The following is a 17247-nucleotide window of genomic DNA, read 5'->3' on the forward strand; positions in this document are numbered from 1 at the left end:
TCTATGGATCTCGACTGCTCCGTGAAACAGGAGCCAAGCACCAGGCCAGCGTCTCGGCCACCCGGGTGGCCTCGCGGGCCGAAGGCCAGCCCGTCGTGGACCGAGCTCCGCGCCGCCGCTCCGAACGCAGCACAGCCTCGCGAGTGCGCCTGTGCGGGCGGCGGCCGGAACTGGCCCTGCGCGGCTTCCGTCGCCGCCCCTCCGTCACGGTTGTCACCGCCTTTTGCTCCCTTCCCCCGGTTCCCTTTCACTTCCGGGGTTGCTGTGGATCCGCTGGTCCCGTAACAACATCCCGTGGGCCTCACTCGGGCAGCGGGACCGGTGCAGCCGCCGCCTCCCAGGAGCGCCGCTCGCGCGCGCGCCCTCCCGGCCCGCACCCTCCCGGCCCAGCCGCCATGGCCACCAACCCGCAGCCGCAGCCGCCGCCGCCCGCGCCGCCTCCTCCCCCGCCGCAGCCGCAGCCGCCGCCGCCGCCGCCCGGCCCTGGGACTGGCCCGGGCGCGGGCGGACCGGGCGGCGCGGGCGCCGGCGCGGGGGATCCTCAGCTCGTGGCCATGATCGTGAACCATCTCAAGAGCCAGGGCCTCTTCGACCAGTTCCGCAGGGACTGCCTGGCCGATGTGGACACGAAGGTTCGGGGCGCGCGGGTGCATGGGTGTGCGGGGCACGGGAGGGGAGGGTCCCCGGGCCGCCTTCTCGGCGGTCTCCCGCGTGCGTGGACCGGCCGCGCCTCTGCCTCCCCGGCGGGGGCCCCTCCGCGTGCCGCTCCCCCGGTTCCTGGGCAGCCGCTCCCTCCGCAAGCTGCCGCCTGCGCCGCGCTGGGCGCTCATTCATTCGCCCGCCGGCTCCCCGGTTCAGCCCGACGGGGGCTGAGCACCGACTACGCGGCTTAGGCGCCAGGGATATACCCGCGAGCAAGACTCCCTGTTCACGGGGGGACACGTTTGGAAAAGCTAAGCAGCGCTTTCATCCCCGGTTAATTTTTTTTTTTTTCGCGGTTTGCTTAGTATCCATGCTCCTCTCTTGAAGAATTCTGGGCGGGAAGGGTCGTGTCTTTGTCCTTTGGAGAAGTTAAGTGGTACGTGAATCAGATTGTGCGTAGGGTGCATTGCTGGATGATTGCGGAGGGGGGTGGGTAAAGGTACAAAGGTAGAGCTGGACAGCGAAGAGGTGGGTTGGGGAGATCTGAACTTGAGTGTCTACCAGTGACTGTCTGATGTGGGTAACTCAGGCCAGGTCACTTCCCCATAGTGAGGAGTTTGGGGGCGGAGGGGAGACCCGAGCCATTCCGTGGGAAAGGATGGAGGAGAGGTGACAGCAGACGATCAGGTGGAGGAAGGGCAGGAAAGAAGAGTTCAGGAGCGTGATGAGGAGAGGGGAAAGGTCTGCAAAGCGCTTCCCTGGACAAAGCGGGGTTGCACAGGGGGCGGGGCTTAGCACCAGATGTCAGCGTGGAAGGGGTGTTAGCAGGAACCAGGTAATCAATCTCACCTGGTTCTGCAAAGGGAGCGCCAAGGACACCGAGAAGGAGCTTGGTGAGAGGAACGGAATCCTGGAAGCCAGTGAAGCCGGAAGCCTCGGTTGGGAACAGTTGGGAAACTGTTGCTTTTTGCTTTTTTGGTTTGGTACAAGACAGAGTATGGTCTTGTGTGTGGGTTGCGGGGAGGGTGGTTGGTTTCGGCCTAGATCTGGTTGGGTCCATCCGGTAGTTTTGATGGGGTGAGGGTTTTCTCATGGCATGCTCAGAGCTGTTCTGAGAAGCCCCGTTTCTTTGAGAAAGGGGTGTTTGCAGTGCCCACCAGTTAATTCTTCCCTGCAACGTTGAGGTGAACTGCACAGTTCTGCTGTGTCCTCTGGGAATACCTTGGTGAAAATCGAGGCACGTCTTTTCTTATAAGGACCCTGGCCCCCTATGTAGACCAGAGTACAGGGTGCCTTTTTAGGCATTGGATTTTTTGCTCCACAGATAATCAAATCTACTTGGGATGTTTATCTTTGCGGGAAGTATATAGTTTCCTCACTTTGTTTTAGGGAATATGCACAGCCACCTTTTTTAAAATAATGCCCATTGCCTTTTTTTTTTTTTTTTTAAGGGGATAAGATTAGATAGGCATGGCCAGATAAACGTTACCCGGATAAAGCCAGTTATTTGTGTCTGAGATTTCACTTTGCAGTTCCCAGAAACCTACAGATCTGTGTTGTTGTGTATGCCAATTTAAAATATACTGATGGGTACCTGTATAAGGCTCAGCTTTTTCTTTACTCCAGCCCCACTAAATGTTACTACTCCGTGCCTGTAATATTGCTACAGATCCTCTCAAAGTGAAGCTTGAAGCCTTAATACCTGTCTTGGGGGGAAGGAGGGAAGCACAGTTTCTTAGACAAGGTCCTAATGAAAGCTAGGACCTCCTCCCAAGAAAAATGCACACGTACATATTAAAGTGCTGTTTTTTACAATTCAAAAATGGCTGACAGTTGGCAATTTCATGTTGCTCAACCGAATATGTAATTTCCGGGCGTGTTCAGGGACCACTGAATAAGGTCCCTGTGTTGATGTTTGATGCTAGAAAAGAGTGGAACTGAAACGATACCCCCTCCCAACAGAGTATGGTCTTGTGTTCTCCCCTCTCTCTCAAAGAGCGTAAGTTTGAACATACAAAAGCCAAGGTTTTCTTCTATGTGAGCTTAATATTCCTGCCAATTTGGCAAGTGGGCCAAAGCAGAAGTAAGGGTCCCTATTCATGCAAAGGAGCATCATTTTAATGGGATCCTGGGGTGTCATCTGTAAGGAACACCTTAGAGTTTAGACCACTTGCGGGACGGTGCTTTTGCTAATTGAACCCTGAAGACTGGCTTTGCCAAGCTCTGACCTGTAGTATATAGCATGCCGGGTGTCCGTCACATGCATAGTTAAGGATCAAGACATGTGACACCTGCCAGGTGCTCTCCAAGAGCAACACTACCATCCGGGCCAGTGTGTTCAAAGCAAGATGAGAAGTTCCGAAGTCTGCTGCCACTCCAGGGGATCCTAGGACCCCTCAAACTGTACTGGGGTCTTGGATGGTCCCGCCAAGAGAGATCTGAGGATGAGACCACATCAGCCCTCTCACCCAAAGAATCGGAACCTTGGGCAGCCCCAGGACCAGCCAGCGCTGAGGCTCCTCTGCTCAGACTCCCAGTCCAGCTCCCTGGAGTAAGCTAGGCGGTCACAAAGCCAGTCTGACCCCTTTGCATTGATTGGCAACTGGAGAACGTGAGGAGGGAAGGTCGAGTGTCCATCATTCTGCCCCAGCCAGGGAGCTCTCGTCAAACAAGTAAATATGGCACCTCTCTCCCCAGTAACGGTAATAAGGCCAGTTTTTAGATACTTTCTGAGGTGTAAATGACTCCTGGTCACTGTGATTATTGTCTGTTTTTTTCTTAGATTTGAAAGGAGTACCAAAGACAAAAATATAGAAATGTACTCACCCTACAGATATTTATGGTGTACCAGGCCCTGTTTTAGATGCCCGAGATATATCAGTGAACAAAACGTCCCTGCTCTTACAGAGCGTACGCCCCCCAGAAAAAAGCAGATGTCATAGGGCCTATGGAAGCAATAAAGCAGGGTGAAGCTGGAAGGACTGATTTGTCTTGAGTTCAGGGGAGATTTCAAATAAGATGCCATTTGAGCCATCACAGAAGGAGCCGGAGGAGCCTGGCAGCTAGCTATCTGGGCTGAGTATTCCAGGTAGAGGCCACAGCCAAGTGCAGGAAGCCTCAGGCAGAAACTGTCAGGAGAAAGTGACAGGAGGTGAGTAGGGGCGCCCCTCGCTCCCTCCTCAGCTCTGCTGGCCTGCGGGCCTTTTTAAGAGTTTGCCTTTTACCTGAGCTGAGAAGCCTTTGGCAGGTGTGCGTAAGGAGAACGTGCTTGCTCTGGCTTCCATCTTAGATGGATTGGCCATGTGTAATGATTAATAGTGTCTCCTTCACGCTAGGCCATGATCTGGTTTGGACAATAAATTATATGGTTGCCCTGATTTTAAGAGATTTGCATTAGCTGCTATAAGGAAAATAGACTTCAGGTGGGCAAGGGTAGACGCAGGGAGATGAGTTACTGTAATCCAGACAGGAGACGAAAATGCATCAGCATCGTAGCAGGAAAGATAGTGGAAGTGGTCAGATCCTGATGTCTTGTGATGCTAGTGCTGACAGTATTTGCTAATGGTTTGGATTTGCAGCGGAAGAGAAGGGGGGAGTTAAAAATGACTCCAAAGCTTTTGACCAGAGCTCTCTGGAATGGGAAGACGAGGCAGCAAAAAGTTCCCAGAAGAATAATGGAATCCTGATGTCTGGAGTCACCAGGCTAATTTTTACTGACAGGAGAACTGGGAACAAGGAAAATTACCTGTTGTGGTTCAGATTTGCTAGTGTTAATGGGACAACTAGAGTGCTAAATGCATTGTGATTTTTTTAGCCTAATATTTCTGAGATTTGGGAATACTGGAAAGAAGTATGTTTTACAGTTCTGCTGAAAATCATTGAGAGGAAGGATTCGTTTTTTCAGTTCACATTAATTGTGAATAAATAGAGAAGAACATGAGAAATGATCATGAGACTGTTTCTTATGGGATTGAAGTGGGAATTAGCAGAAGTCTGGAAACTGGAAGGGATACTGGGATGAAACCTTCAGCATCCCTGTTGGAGTTGGTGACCCATCTAACAACCACATTTTAATTGCTTATCTGCCAAGCAGTGTAATAAGCTTCGTGAACACATTTACCCGTCAGCGGGGAGGTTAATATCCCCCCTTCCCAAAATACAGTGCAGTGCAAGAGCTGCTGAGATGATAGACATATAGAAGGTATAGGGGACAGGAAGTATGTGGGGGCGGGCCTCAGGGGGCTACCTTTGGGTGTCAGGATAACTGTACAGATTAGGGTGAGTTCTGAAGGTGAGAAGTTTGCCAAATGGACAAGTAGAGGGAATGGTACATGAGGCTGTACGGTTTTGTTGAAAACATTGGGAGACACTCAACTCTATCTGCATTAAAGCCACTTAAAAGAAAGACATGACGAATGTGAGTGATGGGGAACAACTAGGAATGGAGCGTGTGGTCCTGCTTGAGTGGATGAGAACTTACTTCCAAACATCCCTTCCAGGCAGGAGTAGCCTTTCCAGTAGAAATGGCATGGCATGTGTCCTCTCTGCTGCTTCCCTTACATCAGGGGTTGTCAGCCTCAGCAGTGTTGACATTTGGGGCTGGATGGTTCTTTTTGTGTTGGGGGTTCCCCTGCATTGTAGGATGTTCAGCATCCCTGCCCTCTTCCCACTAGATGTGAGTAGTGGCTCCCCCATTTTTCTCCAGACATTACCAGATGTTCCCTGGGGAGGGGGTGGGGAGCAGTCACTCCCAGCTGAGAGCCACTGCCTAGCATTGAATGTAATGCCCAGTTCCCATGGTTGTCCCTCCATAACTTCTCTCAGATCCACGCCTTTCAGCCCATTTCTGCCACCCCATTATGAACCTTCGTCACTCTGTTGCATGCTCTTCTAGAAAAATTTAGTGTCTGTTCAATCACCAGAAAGCTTAGCCAGCACATATCACTCTGCTCATATGTGCAGGGCTTACCATTCTCTATCCCATAATTACAAACTTCTCAGACAGGTACCCAAGTCCTTCCAGCCCCTGGCCCCAAACTGTCGCCAGCCTCACTTTTCTGCTTTTTTGTATTCTCTTTTTCAACCAAATTGGACTTAATAATTTGGGGTGGGGGGGCCCAAACACTCCCAACCTCATGTTTTCTCATCCACTTGCTCTTTGCTTTATTGTTGGGGGTGCCTGCAAGACGACCTTCGAATTCCCAGCTGCATCGTGGAACCTTGAAGGTTCAGCTCAAATGCCACATTCTCAGTGGCTCTTTTCCTCTCCCTCTCTTTGCGCCAAATCATCACCGTAACATTTATTGGTATCCGTCTCTTGTCTACATAGAAGAGGTATGTTCTTTCTCCTTTGTACTCATCATATCTCCAAACATAAGCTATAAAACTTAGTTGCCATGTTGATACTCTAAGAAATGTGAACACTGTTAAAGATACTCCAAGTCTGAGACCATCAGTATTGTTACTGTATAACATTGGAGATTTTCAACATTTGTGTCTTCTTTTTTCTTTCTAGCCTGCTTATCAGAATCTGAGACAACGTGTTGACAACTTTGTTGCTAACCACTTAGCAACTCATACCTGGAGTCCCCACCTCAATAAGAACCAGCTACGAAACAATATTAGACAACAAGTGCTCAAGTAAGTCCCAGAATTACAGAGTTCCAAGGCGGGCTTGAAAATGCCACAATCTGCTTTATCTGAAAGCAGAGACATTCTGCATAAGTCTGATTAGCTCGTGCTAATTTTGTGTAGTTTGGCACCTTCGTATTGTGATACAGTGTGATTTTAAAAGGCTCTGGTCACTTCACATCTCCCCCATCAATTTTAATAGTCGGATTTCTCCGCAGCCCCTTGGAAATACTGAAGGAAGGGAATGACAATGTGACTTTAAAAAGTCCTAGATAGAATACTAATAGGTAGTAAATGCCGGAACATTCTGTACCGTTTATTTTCACAACCATTTTCTTGGCCCTATAAAGAGAAGGCTTTATTATTATTTTACAAATGAAGACATTGAAAATCACTGAAATTAAAATATTTTCTCTGGTTTTTGAAGCTGTATCTTCTATCTTCTGATACTGTCTAGCCCCTCCCCCCTGCCCATTTTATCTCTTGTGTTTTATTGTGATTTTAACTGTATTTTAGTGATGCTATTGCCCAAAAAAAAAAAAGAACCAGAAAAGTGCATCTAGACCTGTCAGCCATTTTTGATTGAACATAAGATAAAGAGAATGAGAAGAGATAAAATTTTTAGAGGGCCCAAGAAGTCATATTCCCCAGAAAAGCAGATTTGCAATATTATCTTGTTCTTAAATATAAATATTTGCCATGACAAGAAATATTTGCCTTCTGTCCCTACTTCAGCCCCTGAAAAAGGTGACTAAGTTATCTTCCTGCCTTGACAGATATTTACATTCAAGCACATTGTTTAGAATGAAATCTTGCTTGAAAACAGTTAAGCAGATCGCTTTTATACCGGCCTCCTCTGAATTCCCTCCTGCCCCACGGGAACCTGGCAAGCCTACCTAGTGTGCTCCTCTGCTGATAGTTGTCACCCACAGGAAGCCCCGCACGCACAGCTCGCACTGACTCGAAGGCCCACTTAGCCACAGGTAACACTAGAACCAGGAGCCGGACTCCTGTCTCCAGGGAAGAAGGGAAGAGAGAAATTCAACAATAACTTTGTTGTCTGCATTTTAAAAGATGTTTGAGGAACCTGTAAAGAGTCCAAATGAGATCAAAAGATGCCATTAGAGGCTGCATAACAGCACCTGTGGGGAAAAGTGAAAGCCTTTCTTGAAAAAGGTGAGACTGAAGGGGGTCTGTTGGGTTGACAGGCCTGAAAGTTGACTCATTTCCAGGCATTTAGGAGAACAGTAACCAAGAAAGCAGGGGGTTGCTGGGGGAGGCAAGCTTCCCCAGTGTCCCTCACACGGACATGGCGCCTTGCTGAATACTGAGTGCTTTCACTCAACAATCTACATAGCCACCTCCCTTCCACAAATGACTACATTTCTTTAAAAGCACGTTCGCTTTCTTTGCCTTCAGGTTGAGACTAAATGGAAGGCCAGTTTCCTGGAATTGCATTTACGCCCTAGCATACCAAACCTGTAAAATAGGGAAGCAGCCGTTTAGTCTGTTCTTACGGGAACTAAACTCAGTCTCACCCATGTAAAACCAGGCACTTACCACTCTTGCTGTACTGCTGCGAGACGATGTTTCCAGAGAATTGGTGAGTGGTGCGGGGCACATCAGGAAGGGGTTCTGTGCTGTCTGACTGAGGTTAGTTCAGGAGCACTCTGCTGGTGAGTGACAAGGGGAAGCAGCTGTCTCTTGGATAAGTTAGTACTTTCTAGCTGTTTTATTTGTAACTAGAGGCCCGGTGCATGAAAATTCATGCACTGGAGGGGGTGTCCCTCAGCCTGGCCTTCCCCCTTTCACAGTCCAGGAGCCCTCAGGGGTGGGAGGTGACCCGGTGATCAGGGGAAGGCGATGCCTCATCACACCTCTGCTGCTGCCACTGCCGGCCCTGATTACCTGAGCCTCGGGTGGCCCTGGGCAGCTGGGCAGCCAACATCTGAGGCTTTCCTGCGCCTTGGGTGTTGGCTGGACAGCTCCATCCAAAGCTTGCCTGCACCTTGGGCCGGCCCTGGGTGGCTGAGGGGACTTGGGGACTCTGGAGGCAGGCCCGGCTGAGGGGACTGGGTGCCGCCATCTTTGTGATGGAGTGAGGATCAATTAGCATATTCCCTCTTTATTAGATAGGATACACTTCTCTTATTTAAATTCTATTAGTAAAGTTATGTTATCGATAACATTTTAAAGCTTCCTGAAAGAGACTATTTAGTTGTGTCTAGCTAATGGTATAGGGATGTACTGGCCACCATTAATACAATTTCAAACAATTTTTCATCCTTATAGTTCCAGAAACACTCAGTTGACTGTTATGTTAAACTATCTACAGTTGCCATTTTTATAGGACAACAACAGTCTACTATCAGCAATTTGGGATGGTTCGATTTAATAGCTAATCTTTAGACTCACTACGGGGAAAACTTATTTTATCTATGTATTCATTTGTACAACAGAATCTAAAAATGCTGGATGCTCAGAAATAATTATCTTAACTGAACAGGATTTAAAAGGAAGACAAGGAAATAACTTTAACCAGGACAGTGCCAGCTGCTAGCATTTCGCTTTGCCCTTGAATCTAGAGTGTGGCTTCCCTCTAGTGAGGCAGCTGTCTATGGCCATGCCTCTAGAGTGAGCCCACTGGGAAGGGTGGGGTCATAAGCGCTGGCCGACAGATTTATTCATGGTCAGAGCTGACCACTGTGAGAGTGGACTAAAGTGGACAACGGACCAGAAAATAGGCAAACAGACAAGCACTAATTTGGAATGGGTGGTTTTTATTTTTTATTGTATGCCTTTATACTTGTGCCTTAAATCAAAACATCTTTATGATTGCTTGTCCTTGTTTTTTTCCCACCTGCTACATTTTAAAGTCACCTCTAAGATGCATTGCAGGATCTGCAATTTTTTATCTTAGAACTTGACAAAGCAGGTTACCTACTTTGTGTAGGGTTGACTCATTTTTCTCTATGGCCCACATACGTAGCATTATAGTATCACAAGGCTGCAAGGTGCCTCAGGAAAGGAAAATTAAATTCATCCTCCACTCTAGACAGGGCTGTACTCAGATCACCATTTGAGTGGAAAGGAGAGACCCCCTCATTCTGCAGAGAGAGCCTGAGGTCTAGAAGCTAGAAAGGACCAGCACCCGCGCTCTTCTGACACTATCCAGGGAACTTCTCAAGCTCTTATATATTTTTTAAAATATATTTTTATTGATTTTAGAGAAGAAGGGAGAGGGAGAGAGAGAAGAAACATCAATGATGGGAAAGAATCATTGATTGGCTGCACGCCCCCTACTGAGGATTGAGCCCGCAATCCAGGCATGTGCCCTGACCAGTGACCTCCTGGTGCATGGGTCAACGCTCAACCAATGAGCATCGGGCTCAAGCTCTTTTTTAAGAAGAAACAAGGTTTAAGTATATTTCTCAAGATAAATTCACATCCTCTTATTTTGCTCACACGCCCTTATGATTTTCTGCACATTTGGAACTTAGTTGCCCTGTTGGCTCTTCTGTCTCTTGTCAGTGGTATTTCTTTAAGCTGTTTCTTCTCAACTCAAATGTCTTCTCCAGTGTGAAGCATTCCCCAGTTATCTCCGCTGTATCTAATAAATCCGTGTTCCACTCTTTCCCTCCAGTAGATGGTGTGTCCTGGTGCCTGTCGCCTTGTATTTTAATTGTTTATATCTGTCTCCTCGTGAGAAAAAGGACCAGGTCTGGCTTGCAGCAGCCCAGTGGCCAGCAGGGTGCCTGTTAGTGTAGAAGACACTCATTCTTGTTGAATGAATAAATCACCCAGTTTTTTTATAGCAAGAAGATAACAAAAAGAAAGAAAAAAATCCTAAGTTTTATTTTTGTTCTAAAAGTTGTTTTTTTGTAAGTTTGATGAAATTACACTTTGTGTATTTTCTTTCATTTTCCTGGAGACTCTAATACTTGTAAAAGTCTTACATTTTTCTGCTTAAAAATAAAGGTGCAGAGTCCATTGATTTATTTTATATCCAGAACTGAGCTTTGGTGATTATTTATTCCTTTAGGGGCAGGGTTGGAGTAAAAAAGCATCATCTGTAAGCCTGGGCTCTAGATAGTGTGCTGTGTGTAGTTTTGTTTGGTTTGCTTCAGTGGTTCTAGTGACACAGTGGTGAAGAGTTGAGAGATTTTTGCGAGATGGTATATCCAGATGCCATCGCTGTCCTGTGGAACTTGTCATTGCCTATTCTAGATGAACAGATTGGGAAAATTTAAGGTTGGAGAGAGACTGTTTTACCTAAAAGTAATTAATGCAATTATTATATACTAGAGGCCCGGTGCACAAAATTCATGCACAGGAGGGGGGGTCCCCTCAGTCCAGCCTGCACCCTCTCCAATCTGGGACCCCTCAGGGGATGTCCGACTGCCAGGATCAGGCCTAAACCGGCAGTCAGACATCCCTCTCACAATCCAGGACCTCTGGCTCCTAACAGTTCACCTGCCTGATTGCCCCTATCTGCCCTCCCTGCCAGCCTGATCACCCGTAACCACCTCTGCCTGCTGGCCTGATTGCCCCTAACTGCCCCCCTGCTGGCTTGGTTGCCCCCAACTGCCCCCTCCTGCTGGCCTGAGTGCCCCCAACTGCCCCCCACCCGGCCTGGTCGCCCCTAACTGCCCCCCCCTCCTCCAGCCTGGTCGCCCCTAACTGCCCCCCTCCCCCCGCTGGCCTGGTCGCCCTACGCAACCTGCTGTTCAGTCGTTTAGTCGTCCCTCACTAACCCCCCCTGCCAGCCTTGTCGCCCCACACAGCCTGTGTTCGGTCATCCGTCCAGTTGTTTTGGTCATGACAGCCCTTGGTTTTTTATATATTAGGATACATACTATATAGAGAGGCCCCCAGTGTACGAAATTCGTGCACTGCAGGGGGAGGGAATGGGGGGTCCCTGAGCCCGGCCTGCACCCGCTTGCAGTCTGGGACCCCTCAGGGGATGTCCACCTGCCAGCTTAGGGGATTGGGCCTAAGCTGGCAGTCAGACATCTCTCTCGCAGTCTGTGACCCCTTGCTCCTTACCACTCTGCTCGCTGCTCCTTAGCACTGCCACGGAAGCGGGAGAGGCTCCTGCCACCACCGCTAAGCTCGCCAGCCATGAGCCCGGCTTCTGGCTGAGTGGGGCTCCCCCTGTGGGCACACACTGACCACCAAGGAACAGCTCCTGCATTGTGCATCTGCCCCCTGGTAGTCAGTGCGCATCACAGCGACTGGTCGTTCTGCTGTTCGGTCAATTTGCATATCAGGGTTTTATTATATAAGATAATAATGAAATATTATGTATATTTTTAACCTTTCTGCAAATTATCCTGTGTTTCAGATCAGGAATGTTGGAGTCTGGCATCGACCGAATTATTTCTCAAGTTGTGGATCCAAAGATCAACCACACATTCAGACCTCAGGTGGAAAAAGCTGTGCATGAGTTTCTGGCCACGCTAAATCACAAGGAGGAAGCGGGGGGCAGTGTGACCCCCGAGGAGGAGAAGCCGGACTCTGCCGTCAGCACACAAGGTGCATCACTTTTCCTCTTGAACTGAATGTCAGTTTACGGGTATTTGGGCTTTTATTTTTATTTTATGTATTTATTTTTTAGATATATTTTTATTGATTTCAGAGAGGAAGGGAGAGAGAGAGAGAAGAAACATCAATGATGAGAGAGAACCATTAATCGGCTGCCTCCTGCATGACCCCCACTGGGGATCAAGCCTGCAACCCGGGCATGTGCCCTGGACTTGAATTGAACCCAGAACCCTTTTAGCTCTACCCACTGAGCTAAACCGGCAAGGGCTGGATATTTGGGTTTTTAAACCATTTGTCTACTTGGCACAATAGTGAAATTGTATTATTTCAAATACCACCCAGAGTCCTTAACTGGCTTATATTTTTTGCTTTAATACAAAATAATAGGCATTTTAGTGATGTATTCCGAGTATATATATATATATTTCAACAAGGAATAATTAAAATAATTAGAGAAGATACTGTTATTCTGGAGCTAGGCTGCTCTCAGGTTTGCATGGTGCCTTTCTGAGATACTGTAGTAGAGAAGCAGAGAGGCAGAGTGTGCCTAGTACCGGCACTGGTGCCCGAAAGGCTAGAGGCATATGAGCGGTCTGCACAGCATGTGCATCAGACTAAGGTGACAGTGGCATGTAGCATTGGTTCAGCCAGGGGGTTGACTTTCTGTATAAATTTATTCTAAAACTTGTCTTTCCCTCAAGGTGTCCCTGCTCCTGGGCCCAGTGCCAATGTGGCCAATGATGCCATGTCCATCTTGGAAACCATCACTTCCCTTAACCAAGAAGCTACTGCTGCCAGGGCCTCCACGGAAACATCAAACCCCAAGGCTAGTGAGCGGGTCTCCAAAAGGCTCCCGTCCCAGCCGAGCACCGACACCAGTGCTGAGAAGGAGAGAATTGCAGAGGACGTGGCTGATAAAGACAAGTCCGTGCCGGACTCCGTGGGCGAAGGACAGGAACCGGCCCCTAGGTCTGAAGAATGTAGTGATCTCCCTTGTCCAGCTGAAGAAATTAAAAATCACACAAAAGAGAGTAGCAGTTCAGTTCTGCTAAATAAAGATGGTCAACAGGAAAGCAGTGACCAAAAAAATAAGTCAACAGACAAAGGTGAAAAGAAACCGGACAGCAATGAAAAAGGAGAAAGAAAGAAAGAAAAGAAGGAAAAGACTGAAAAGAAATTTGATCACTCAAAAAGGAGTAAAGATACACAAAAAGTCAAAGAGGAAAAACAAGCAAAGGATAAAGAAGCAGAGTGCACAAAAGTTCCTTCAGAAAAGAACAGTAATAAAGCTAAAGCCATGGAAGGGACAAAAGAAGGTACAAACATGCAAAAACATACAACAGTTTAAAGAACAAACAGTGTCCACTAGGTGATACCAAATTTGCCTTCAAATTTTAATAAATTTGATTCTTTTTTGTTTTGAGAGAGAGGGGGGGAGAGAGAGAGGGAGAGAAAGGGAGAATCATTGATCAGCTGCCTCCTGTACACCCCCTACTGGGGATTGAGCTCGCAACCCAGGCATGTGCTCGGACTGGGAATCAAACCAGCGACCTCTCAGTGCAGGGACAATGCTCAACCATTAAGCCACACTGGCCAGGACAATAAATTTGATTCTTATATTTCAAAAGCCTGGGAATATATCCCCTTTGCTAAAAAATGAACGATAACATATGTGTATTTATCTTCTATACTAGTGTTCAGATTGACAAAGTAAATGAGCAGAGAGGCTCTAAACCTTATAATTCAACTCATAATTTATTACCATACATTAATTCAGGCAACTTAATTCATAGTTGTATATCCTGATCTTTAAAATATCACATAGTAAATGTATTAATTACTTAAAGTTTGCTTTTGTTTCTATCACATCATCAATTAATACTTTCATTATTTTTTCTGGATAATAGTTTGCCATTGTATTTTCTGGAAACAACTCTATCTTTTTTTATATTGGTTATGAGAGATTTTTATTTCTAAAGTTGAAGCTCTTTGAAATGGATCTAAAGAAGGAAATCTTAAGTGTAATTTGGGAATTGGGTGCTGAGTGTGTTCCTGTAATGCAATGATTTACCTTCTGTGGGTTTTTTTGTGTGTTTTTTTTTTTGTCTCCTTGAAGATGGCTCTGCAGTAGATTCTGACGTGGATGGACTGACGGACATTACGGTTAGCTCTGTCCATACCAGTGACCTCTCGTCTTTTGAAGAAGACACTGAAGAGGAGGTTGTAATGTCTGATAGCATGGAAGAAGGAGAGATTACGTCAGATGGTAAAGCATTTTACTTAATAATGCCTCTGTGAAGCTTCCGCCGAACATTTTGTGTGTATTCACATGGCTATCTCGTGAAAGACAGTGTGGTAGAGTGGCCAGAGCATGGGGCTTTGTAGTTGGAAGATTGGTTTCTGAGTCCCAGCTCCGAGGTTTTCTGTCTGAGCAAGCTTGGTAAGTTCCTAAACCTCAACAAGCCTTGGTTCCCCACTTCTTATCTCCATTCCTTGGGATGATTATACAAATTAGATGAGATCGTGTACATGAAGATGTGTGTGTACGACATTTGGGGAGTACTGTCCACAAGATTCCCGTCACTTCTCACATCAGTTGGGGTTTCCAAGATCACCTTAGGTTTGGTAATTTGCTAAAAGGACTCAGTACTCCCTGAAATCTGTGAAACTTGGTTACAGGTTATTACAGTAAGGGACACCGATTAACATCAGCCAAGGGAAGAGGGCTTAGGCCAGAGTCCAGGAAAGTTCCGAACACGGCGCTTCCACTTCCTGTGGAGTCGTGGACAGCATTACCTTCTCAACATTGATGTCTGACAGTGCACACGGGTTACTACCAACCAGGGAAGCCCACCCGAGTCTTGATGTCCAACGTTTTTGTGGGGCTCCATCAAAGAATCACAGTTACCTCCCAGGTGCCTGGTCTCAGTATCCAGCCCCTCTGGACGTCCAGCTGATGCTCCATGACCTAAAGCCCCCACCCTAAGTCATACTCTTAGATGATTTGGCTTGACATCAGACCCCTAGGCGACCAAAACACACCTGTCGGGTCTGGTGTTCCAGAGGCTTGGAGATGACCTCCCAGAAGCCAAGGCAAAGCCTGGACCTCCCTTTACTGTACAGTTGGTTTTTCAGTAACCCTTATTAAGTACTTACTATATTCCTGGTCCTGGGCTAAGTTATTACTCTCTTGTGTGTAATAACGTCTATAGTCCTCACAACCACCCTCGGAAGGCGGACTGAGGGAGATGTCTCGTCCAGGGTGAGCACCAGTGCCTGTCTCAGACCTGCATCTGCTTCTAACCAACTCTGTGTGCTGCTCTTGACCACGCGATTTAATTCTCTTTATGATATCTTTAAAAATAAAAACATTGAATATTATTTGCATCCGCCTGTAGATAGCATGTAAATTTGATGCTGGCTTTGGGATGGAATATCTAGAGGAAAAAGTAGACGCTTTCAGTGCTGCAGATCTATTTTTTTTTTTTTTTAATTCTAGATGCTTTGTTGGGTTTTTTCAAGTTTTTTCCTGGACAGAGCTAGATTTTATATATATGGGATCCAGAAGGAAAAAAGAGAGCTATTTTGAGAGTTCCCAGTGGTAGGAAAGGAAAACCTTGTTCCCAAGTTTCCTTCTTGCTGTGTTCCCAGGAAGCCGATCTGCCTCCTGAAGTGGAGGGGTGTTAGTCAGTTACTGATTGTTTCGTCCTCTGTCCATTTGGACAGTGGTGAAGCATTCGTGTCAAGGCTACTGCCACTCAAATAAGGATTCACTGTTTTTCAAGAAAATATGAATAACTATAAGCTTTAACTTTTCGTTACCGTCCTCCTTTATGTTTAAGAAGCTGATCGTTAAGAAATAAATGAAGATATGGATTCCAGCCTTTATAAATTTCTGAAATTTCTCATACTGATATTTCCTCTATTGGACCTGCAGATACACTTGAACTACATGGATACTGCTTTTGCTGCTTGATGTTGATCAAGCATAATGTTGGTTTTATTGCTAATTCACAGGGCCATTCCTTTCTGTTGACTTTCTTCCAGATGAAGAGAAGAACAAACAGAATAAAACAAAACCTCAAACCTGTGAGCCCAGTGAAGGAAAAGCTAAAAGTGTACGGCAGGCTTACGTTCACAAGCCATTCCTGTACTCCAAGTATTACAGTGATTCCGATGATGAGCTCACGGTAGAACAGCGGCGACAGTCGATTGTGAGTCATGTTTGATCTGTTGTTATTTTCACATATTAAATGAGGTTGAGAAATTACTTGTCTGGGTGCAGGGTAGTAAGCATATGGATCAGCAGCATACAGGTTCTGCCTTCAGGCACCTTGTTATTACACTAGACCAGTGGTCAGCAAACTCATTAATCAACAGAGCCAAATATCAACAGTACAACGATTGAAATTTCTTTTTTGAGAGCCAAATTTTTTAAACTTAAACTATATAGGTAGGTACTTTGTTATTAACTTAATTAGGGTACTCCTAGGCTGGCCTTTGCTAAAAACTCAAGGGGCCCAAGAGCCACAAGTGGCTCGTGAGCTGCAGTTTGCCCACCACTGCACTAGACAGAATGGACACAAACACGTGGTGTTCGTGTCATTGTGATTAATAGTGAAAACCTGGTAACAACCTGGAGGTTTCACGGTGTGGAAAGGTTTGACTCAAGTGTGAATCGAGCTTGTGGTGTAAAGTCATGAGTGTAATATTAAGAGGGAAGTACAGTCCACGTGTTTACTGAGTGTGAAAATACTTCTAATTATAAGATGTGTCATTGACAACAGCTTTTTAGGGAAAAAACTACTACTTTATCATACATGTTCATCAGTTTTAAGATGACTTGAAATTTCAGAAACATTAAACTATGAAAGGTTGTGCATCTTACAACGAGGAAATATATTACGTAGAAAAATGATTTGAAGGATGTACACTAAATGCTACTAGTGGCTTAACTCTTGAGAAGTTTGTTTGGTCAGGAGTTAACAAACTTTGAGACCGTGAGTTCTGGCCGGAAAGGGGCAGTAGGAGTGACACAGTGACCGGATTCTCTCTGGCTTTAAAATTCAGTGGCAGAAAGTTCCACGTCCAAAACCTGCGTCCTCAGAGTATAACCAACAGTCGTATTTGCTGTAGGACTACCATGTCACTGGACTCTGCATTTTAATGAATAATCAAAAATTACAGAGACCTGCTATGTCCCCCTGATGCTCAGAGATATTTTCACCGCTATCTTTTCAATTGTGGCAACCATTTTATTAAACCACCATTGCTCAAAATGATACCTTTCCCATTCTTTAAACTAATGGTATTCTGAAAGAGTAAAGAAAAATTTTCACATCTGTCTCTGTTATTCTGGTAGCTTCCAAATGGTGTAGTGCATGTGCACTTTTGCAGAGCCCATTCATTTGTAAGAACATTTGAAGGAAA

At 46.4% G+C, this 17247-nt stretch overlaps 1 protein-coding gene across 2 annotated transcripts in view; it reads left to right on the forward strand.

Moving 5' to 3' along the window:
• The first annotated feature begins 300 nt into the window (after positions 1-300).
• Positions 301-17247, forward strand: part of BOD1L1 (biorientation of chromosomes in cell division 1 like 1) — a 45995-nt gene continuing 29048 nt past the window's right edge. For both annotated transcript variants that reach the window (XM_054708127.1, XM_054708131.1), the window contains exons 1-6: positions 301-632; positions 6158-6282; positions 11618-11808; positions 12519-13133; positions 13934-14083; positions 15865-16031. In XM_054708127.1, the coding sequence (XP_054564102.1) occupies positions 396-632; positions 6158-6282; positions 11618-11808; positions 12519-13133; positions 13934-14083; positions 15865-16031 (1485 nt within the window). In that variant the 5' untranslated portion in view covers positions 301-395. The remainder of the gene's footprint in view (positions 633-6157; positions 6283-11617; positions 11809-12518; positions 13134-13933; positions 14084-15864; positions 16032-17247) is intronic.

The sequence above is a fragment of the Eptesicus fuscus genome, chromosome 2, assembly GCF_027574615.1.
Source record: "Eptesicus fuscus isolate TK198812 chromosome 2, DD_ASM_mEF_20220401, whole genome shotgun sequence".
In the NCBI taxonomy this organism is placed as follows: Eukaryota; Metazoa; Chordata; class Mammalia; order Chiroptera; family Vespertilionidae; genus Eptesicus; species Eptesicus fuscus.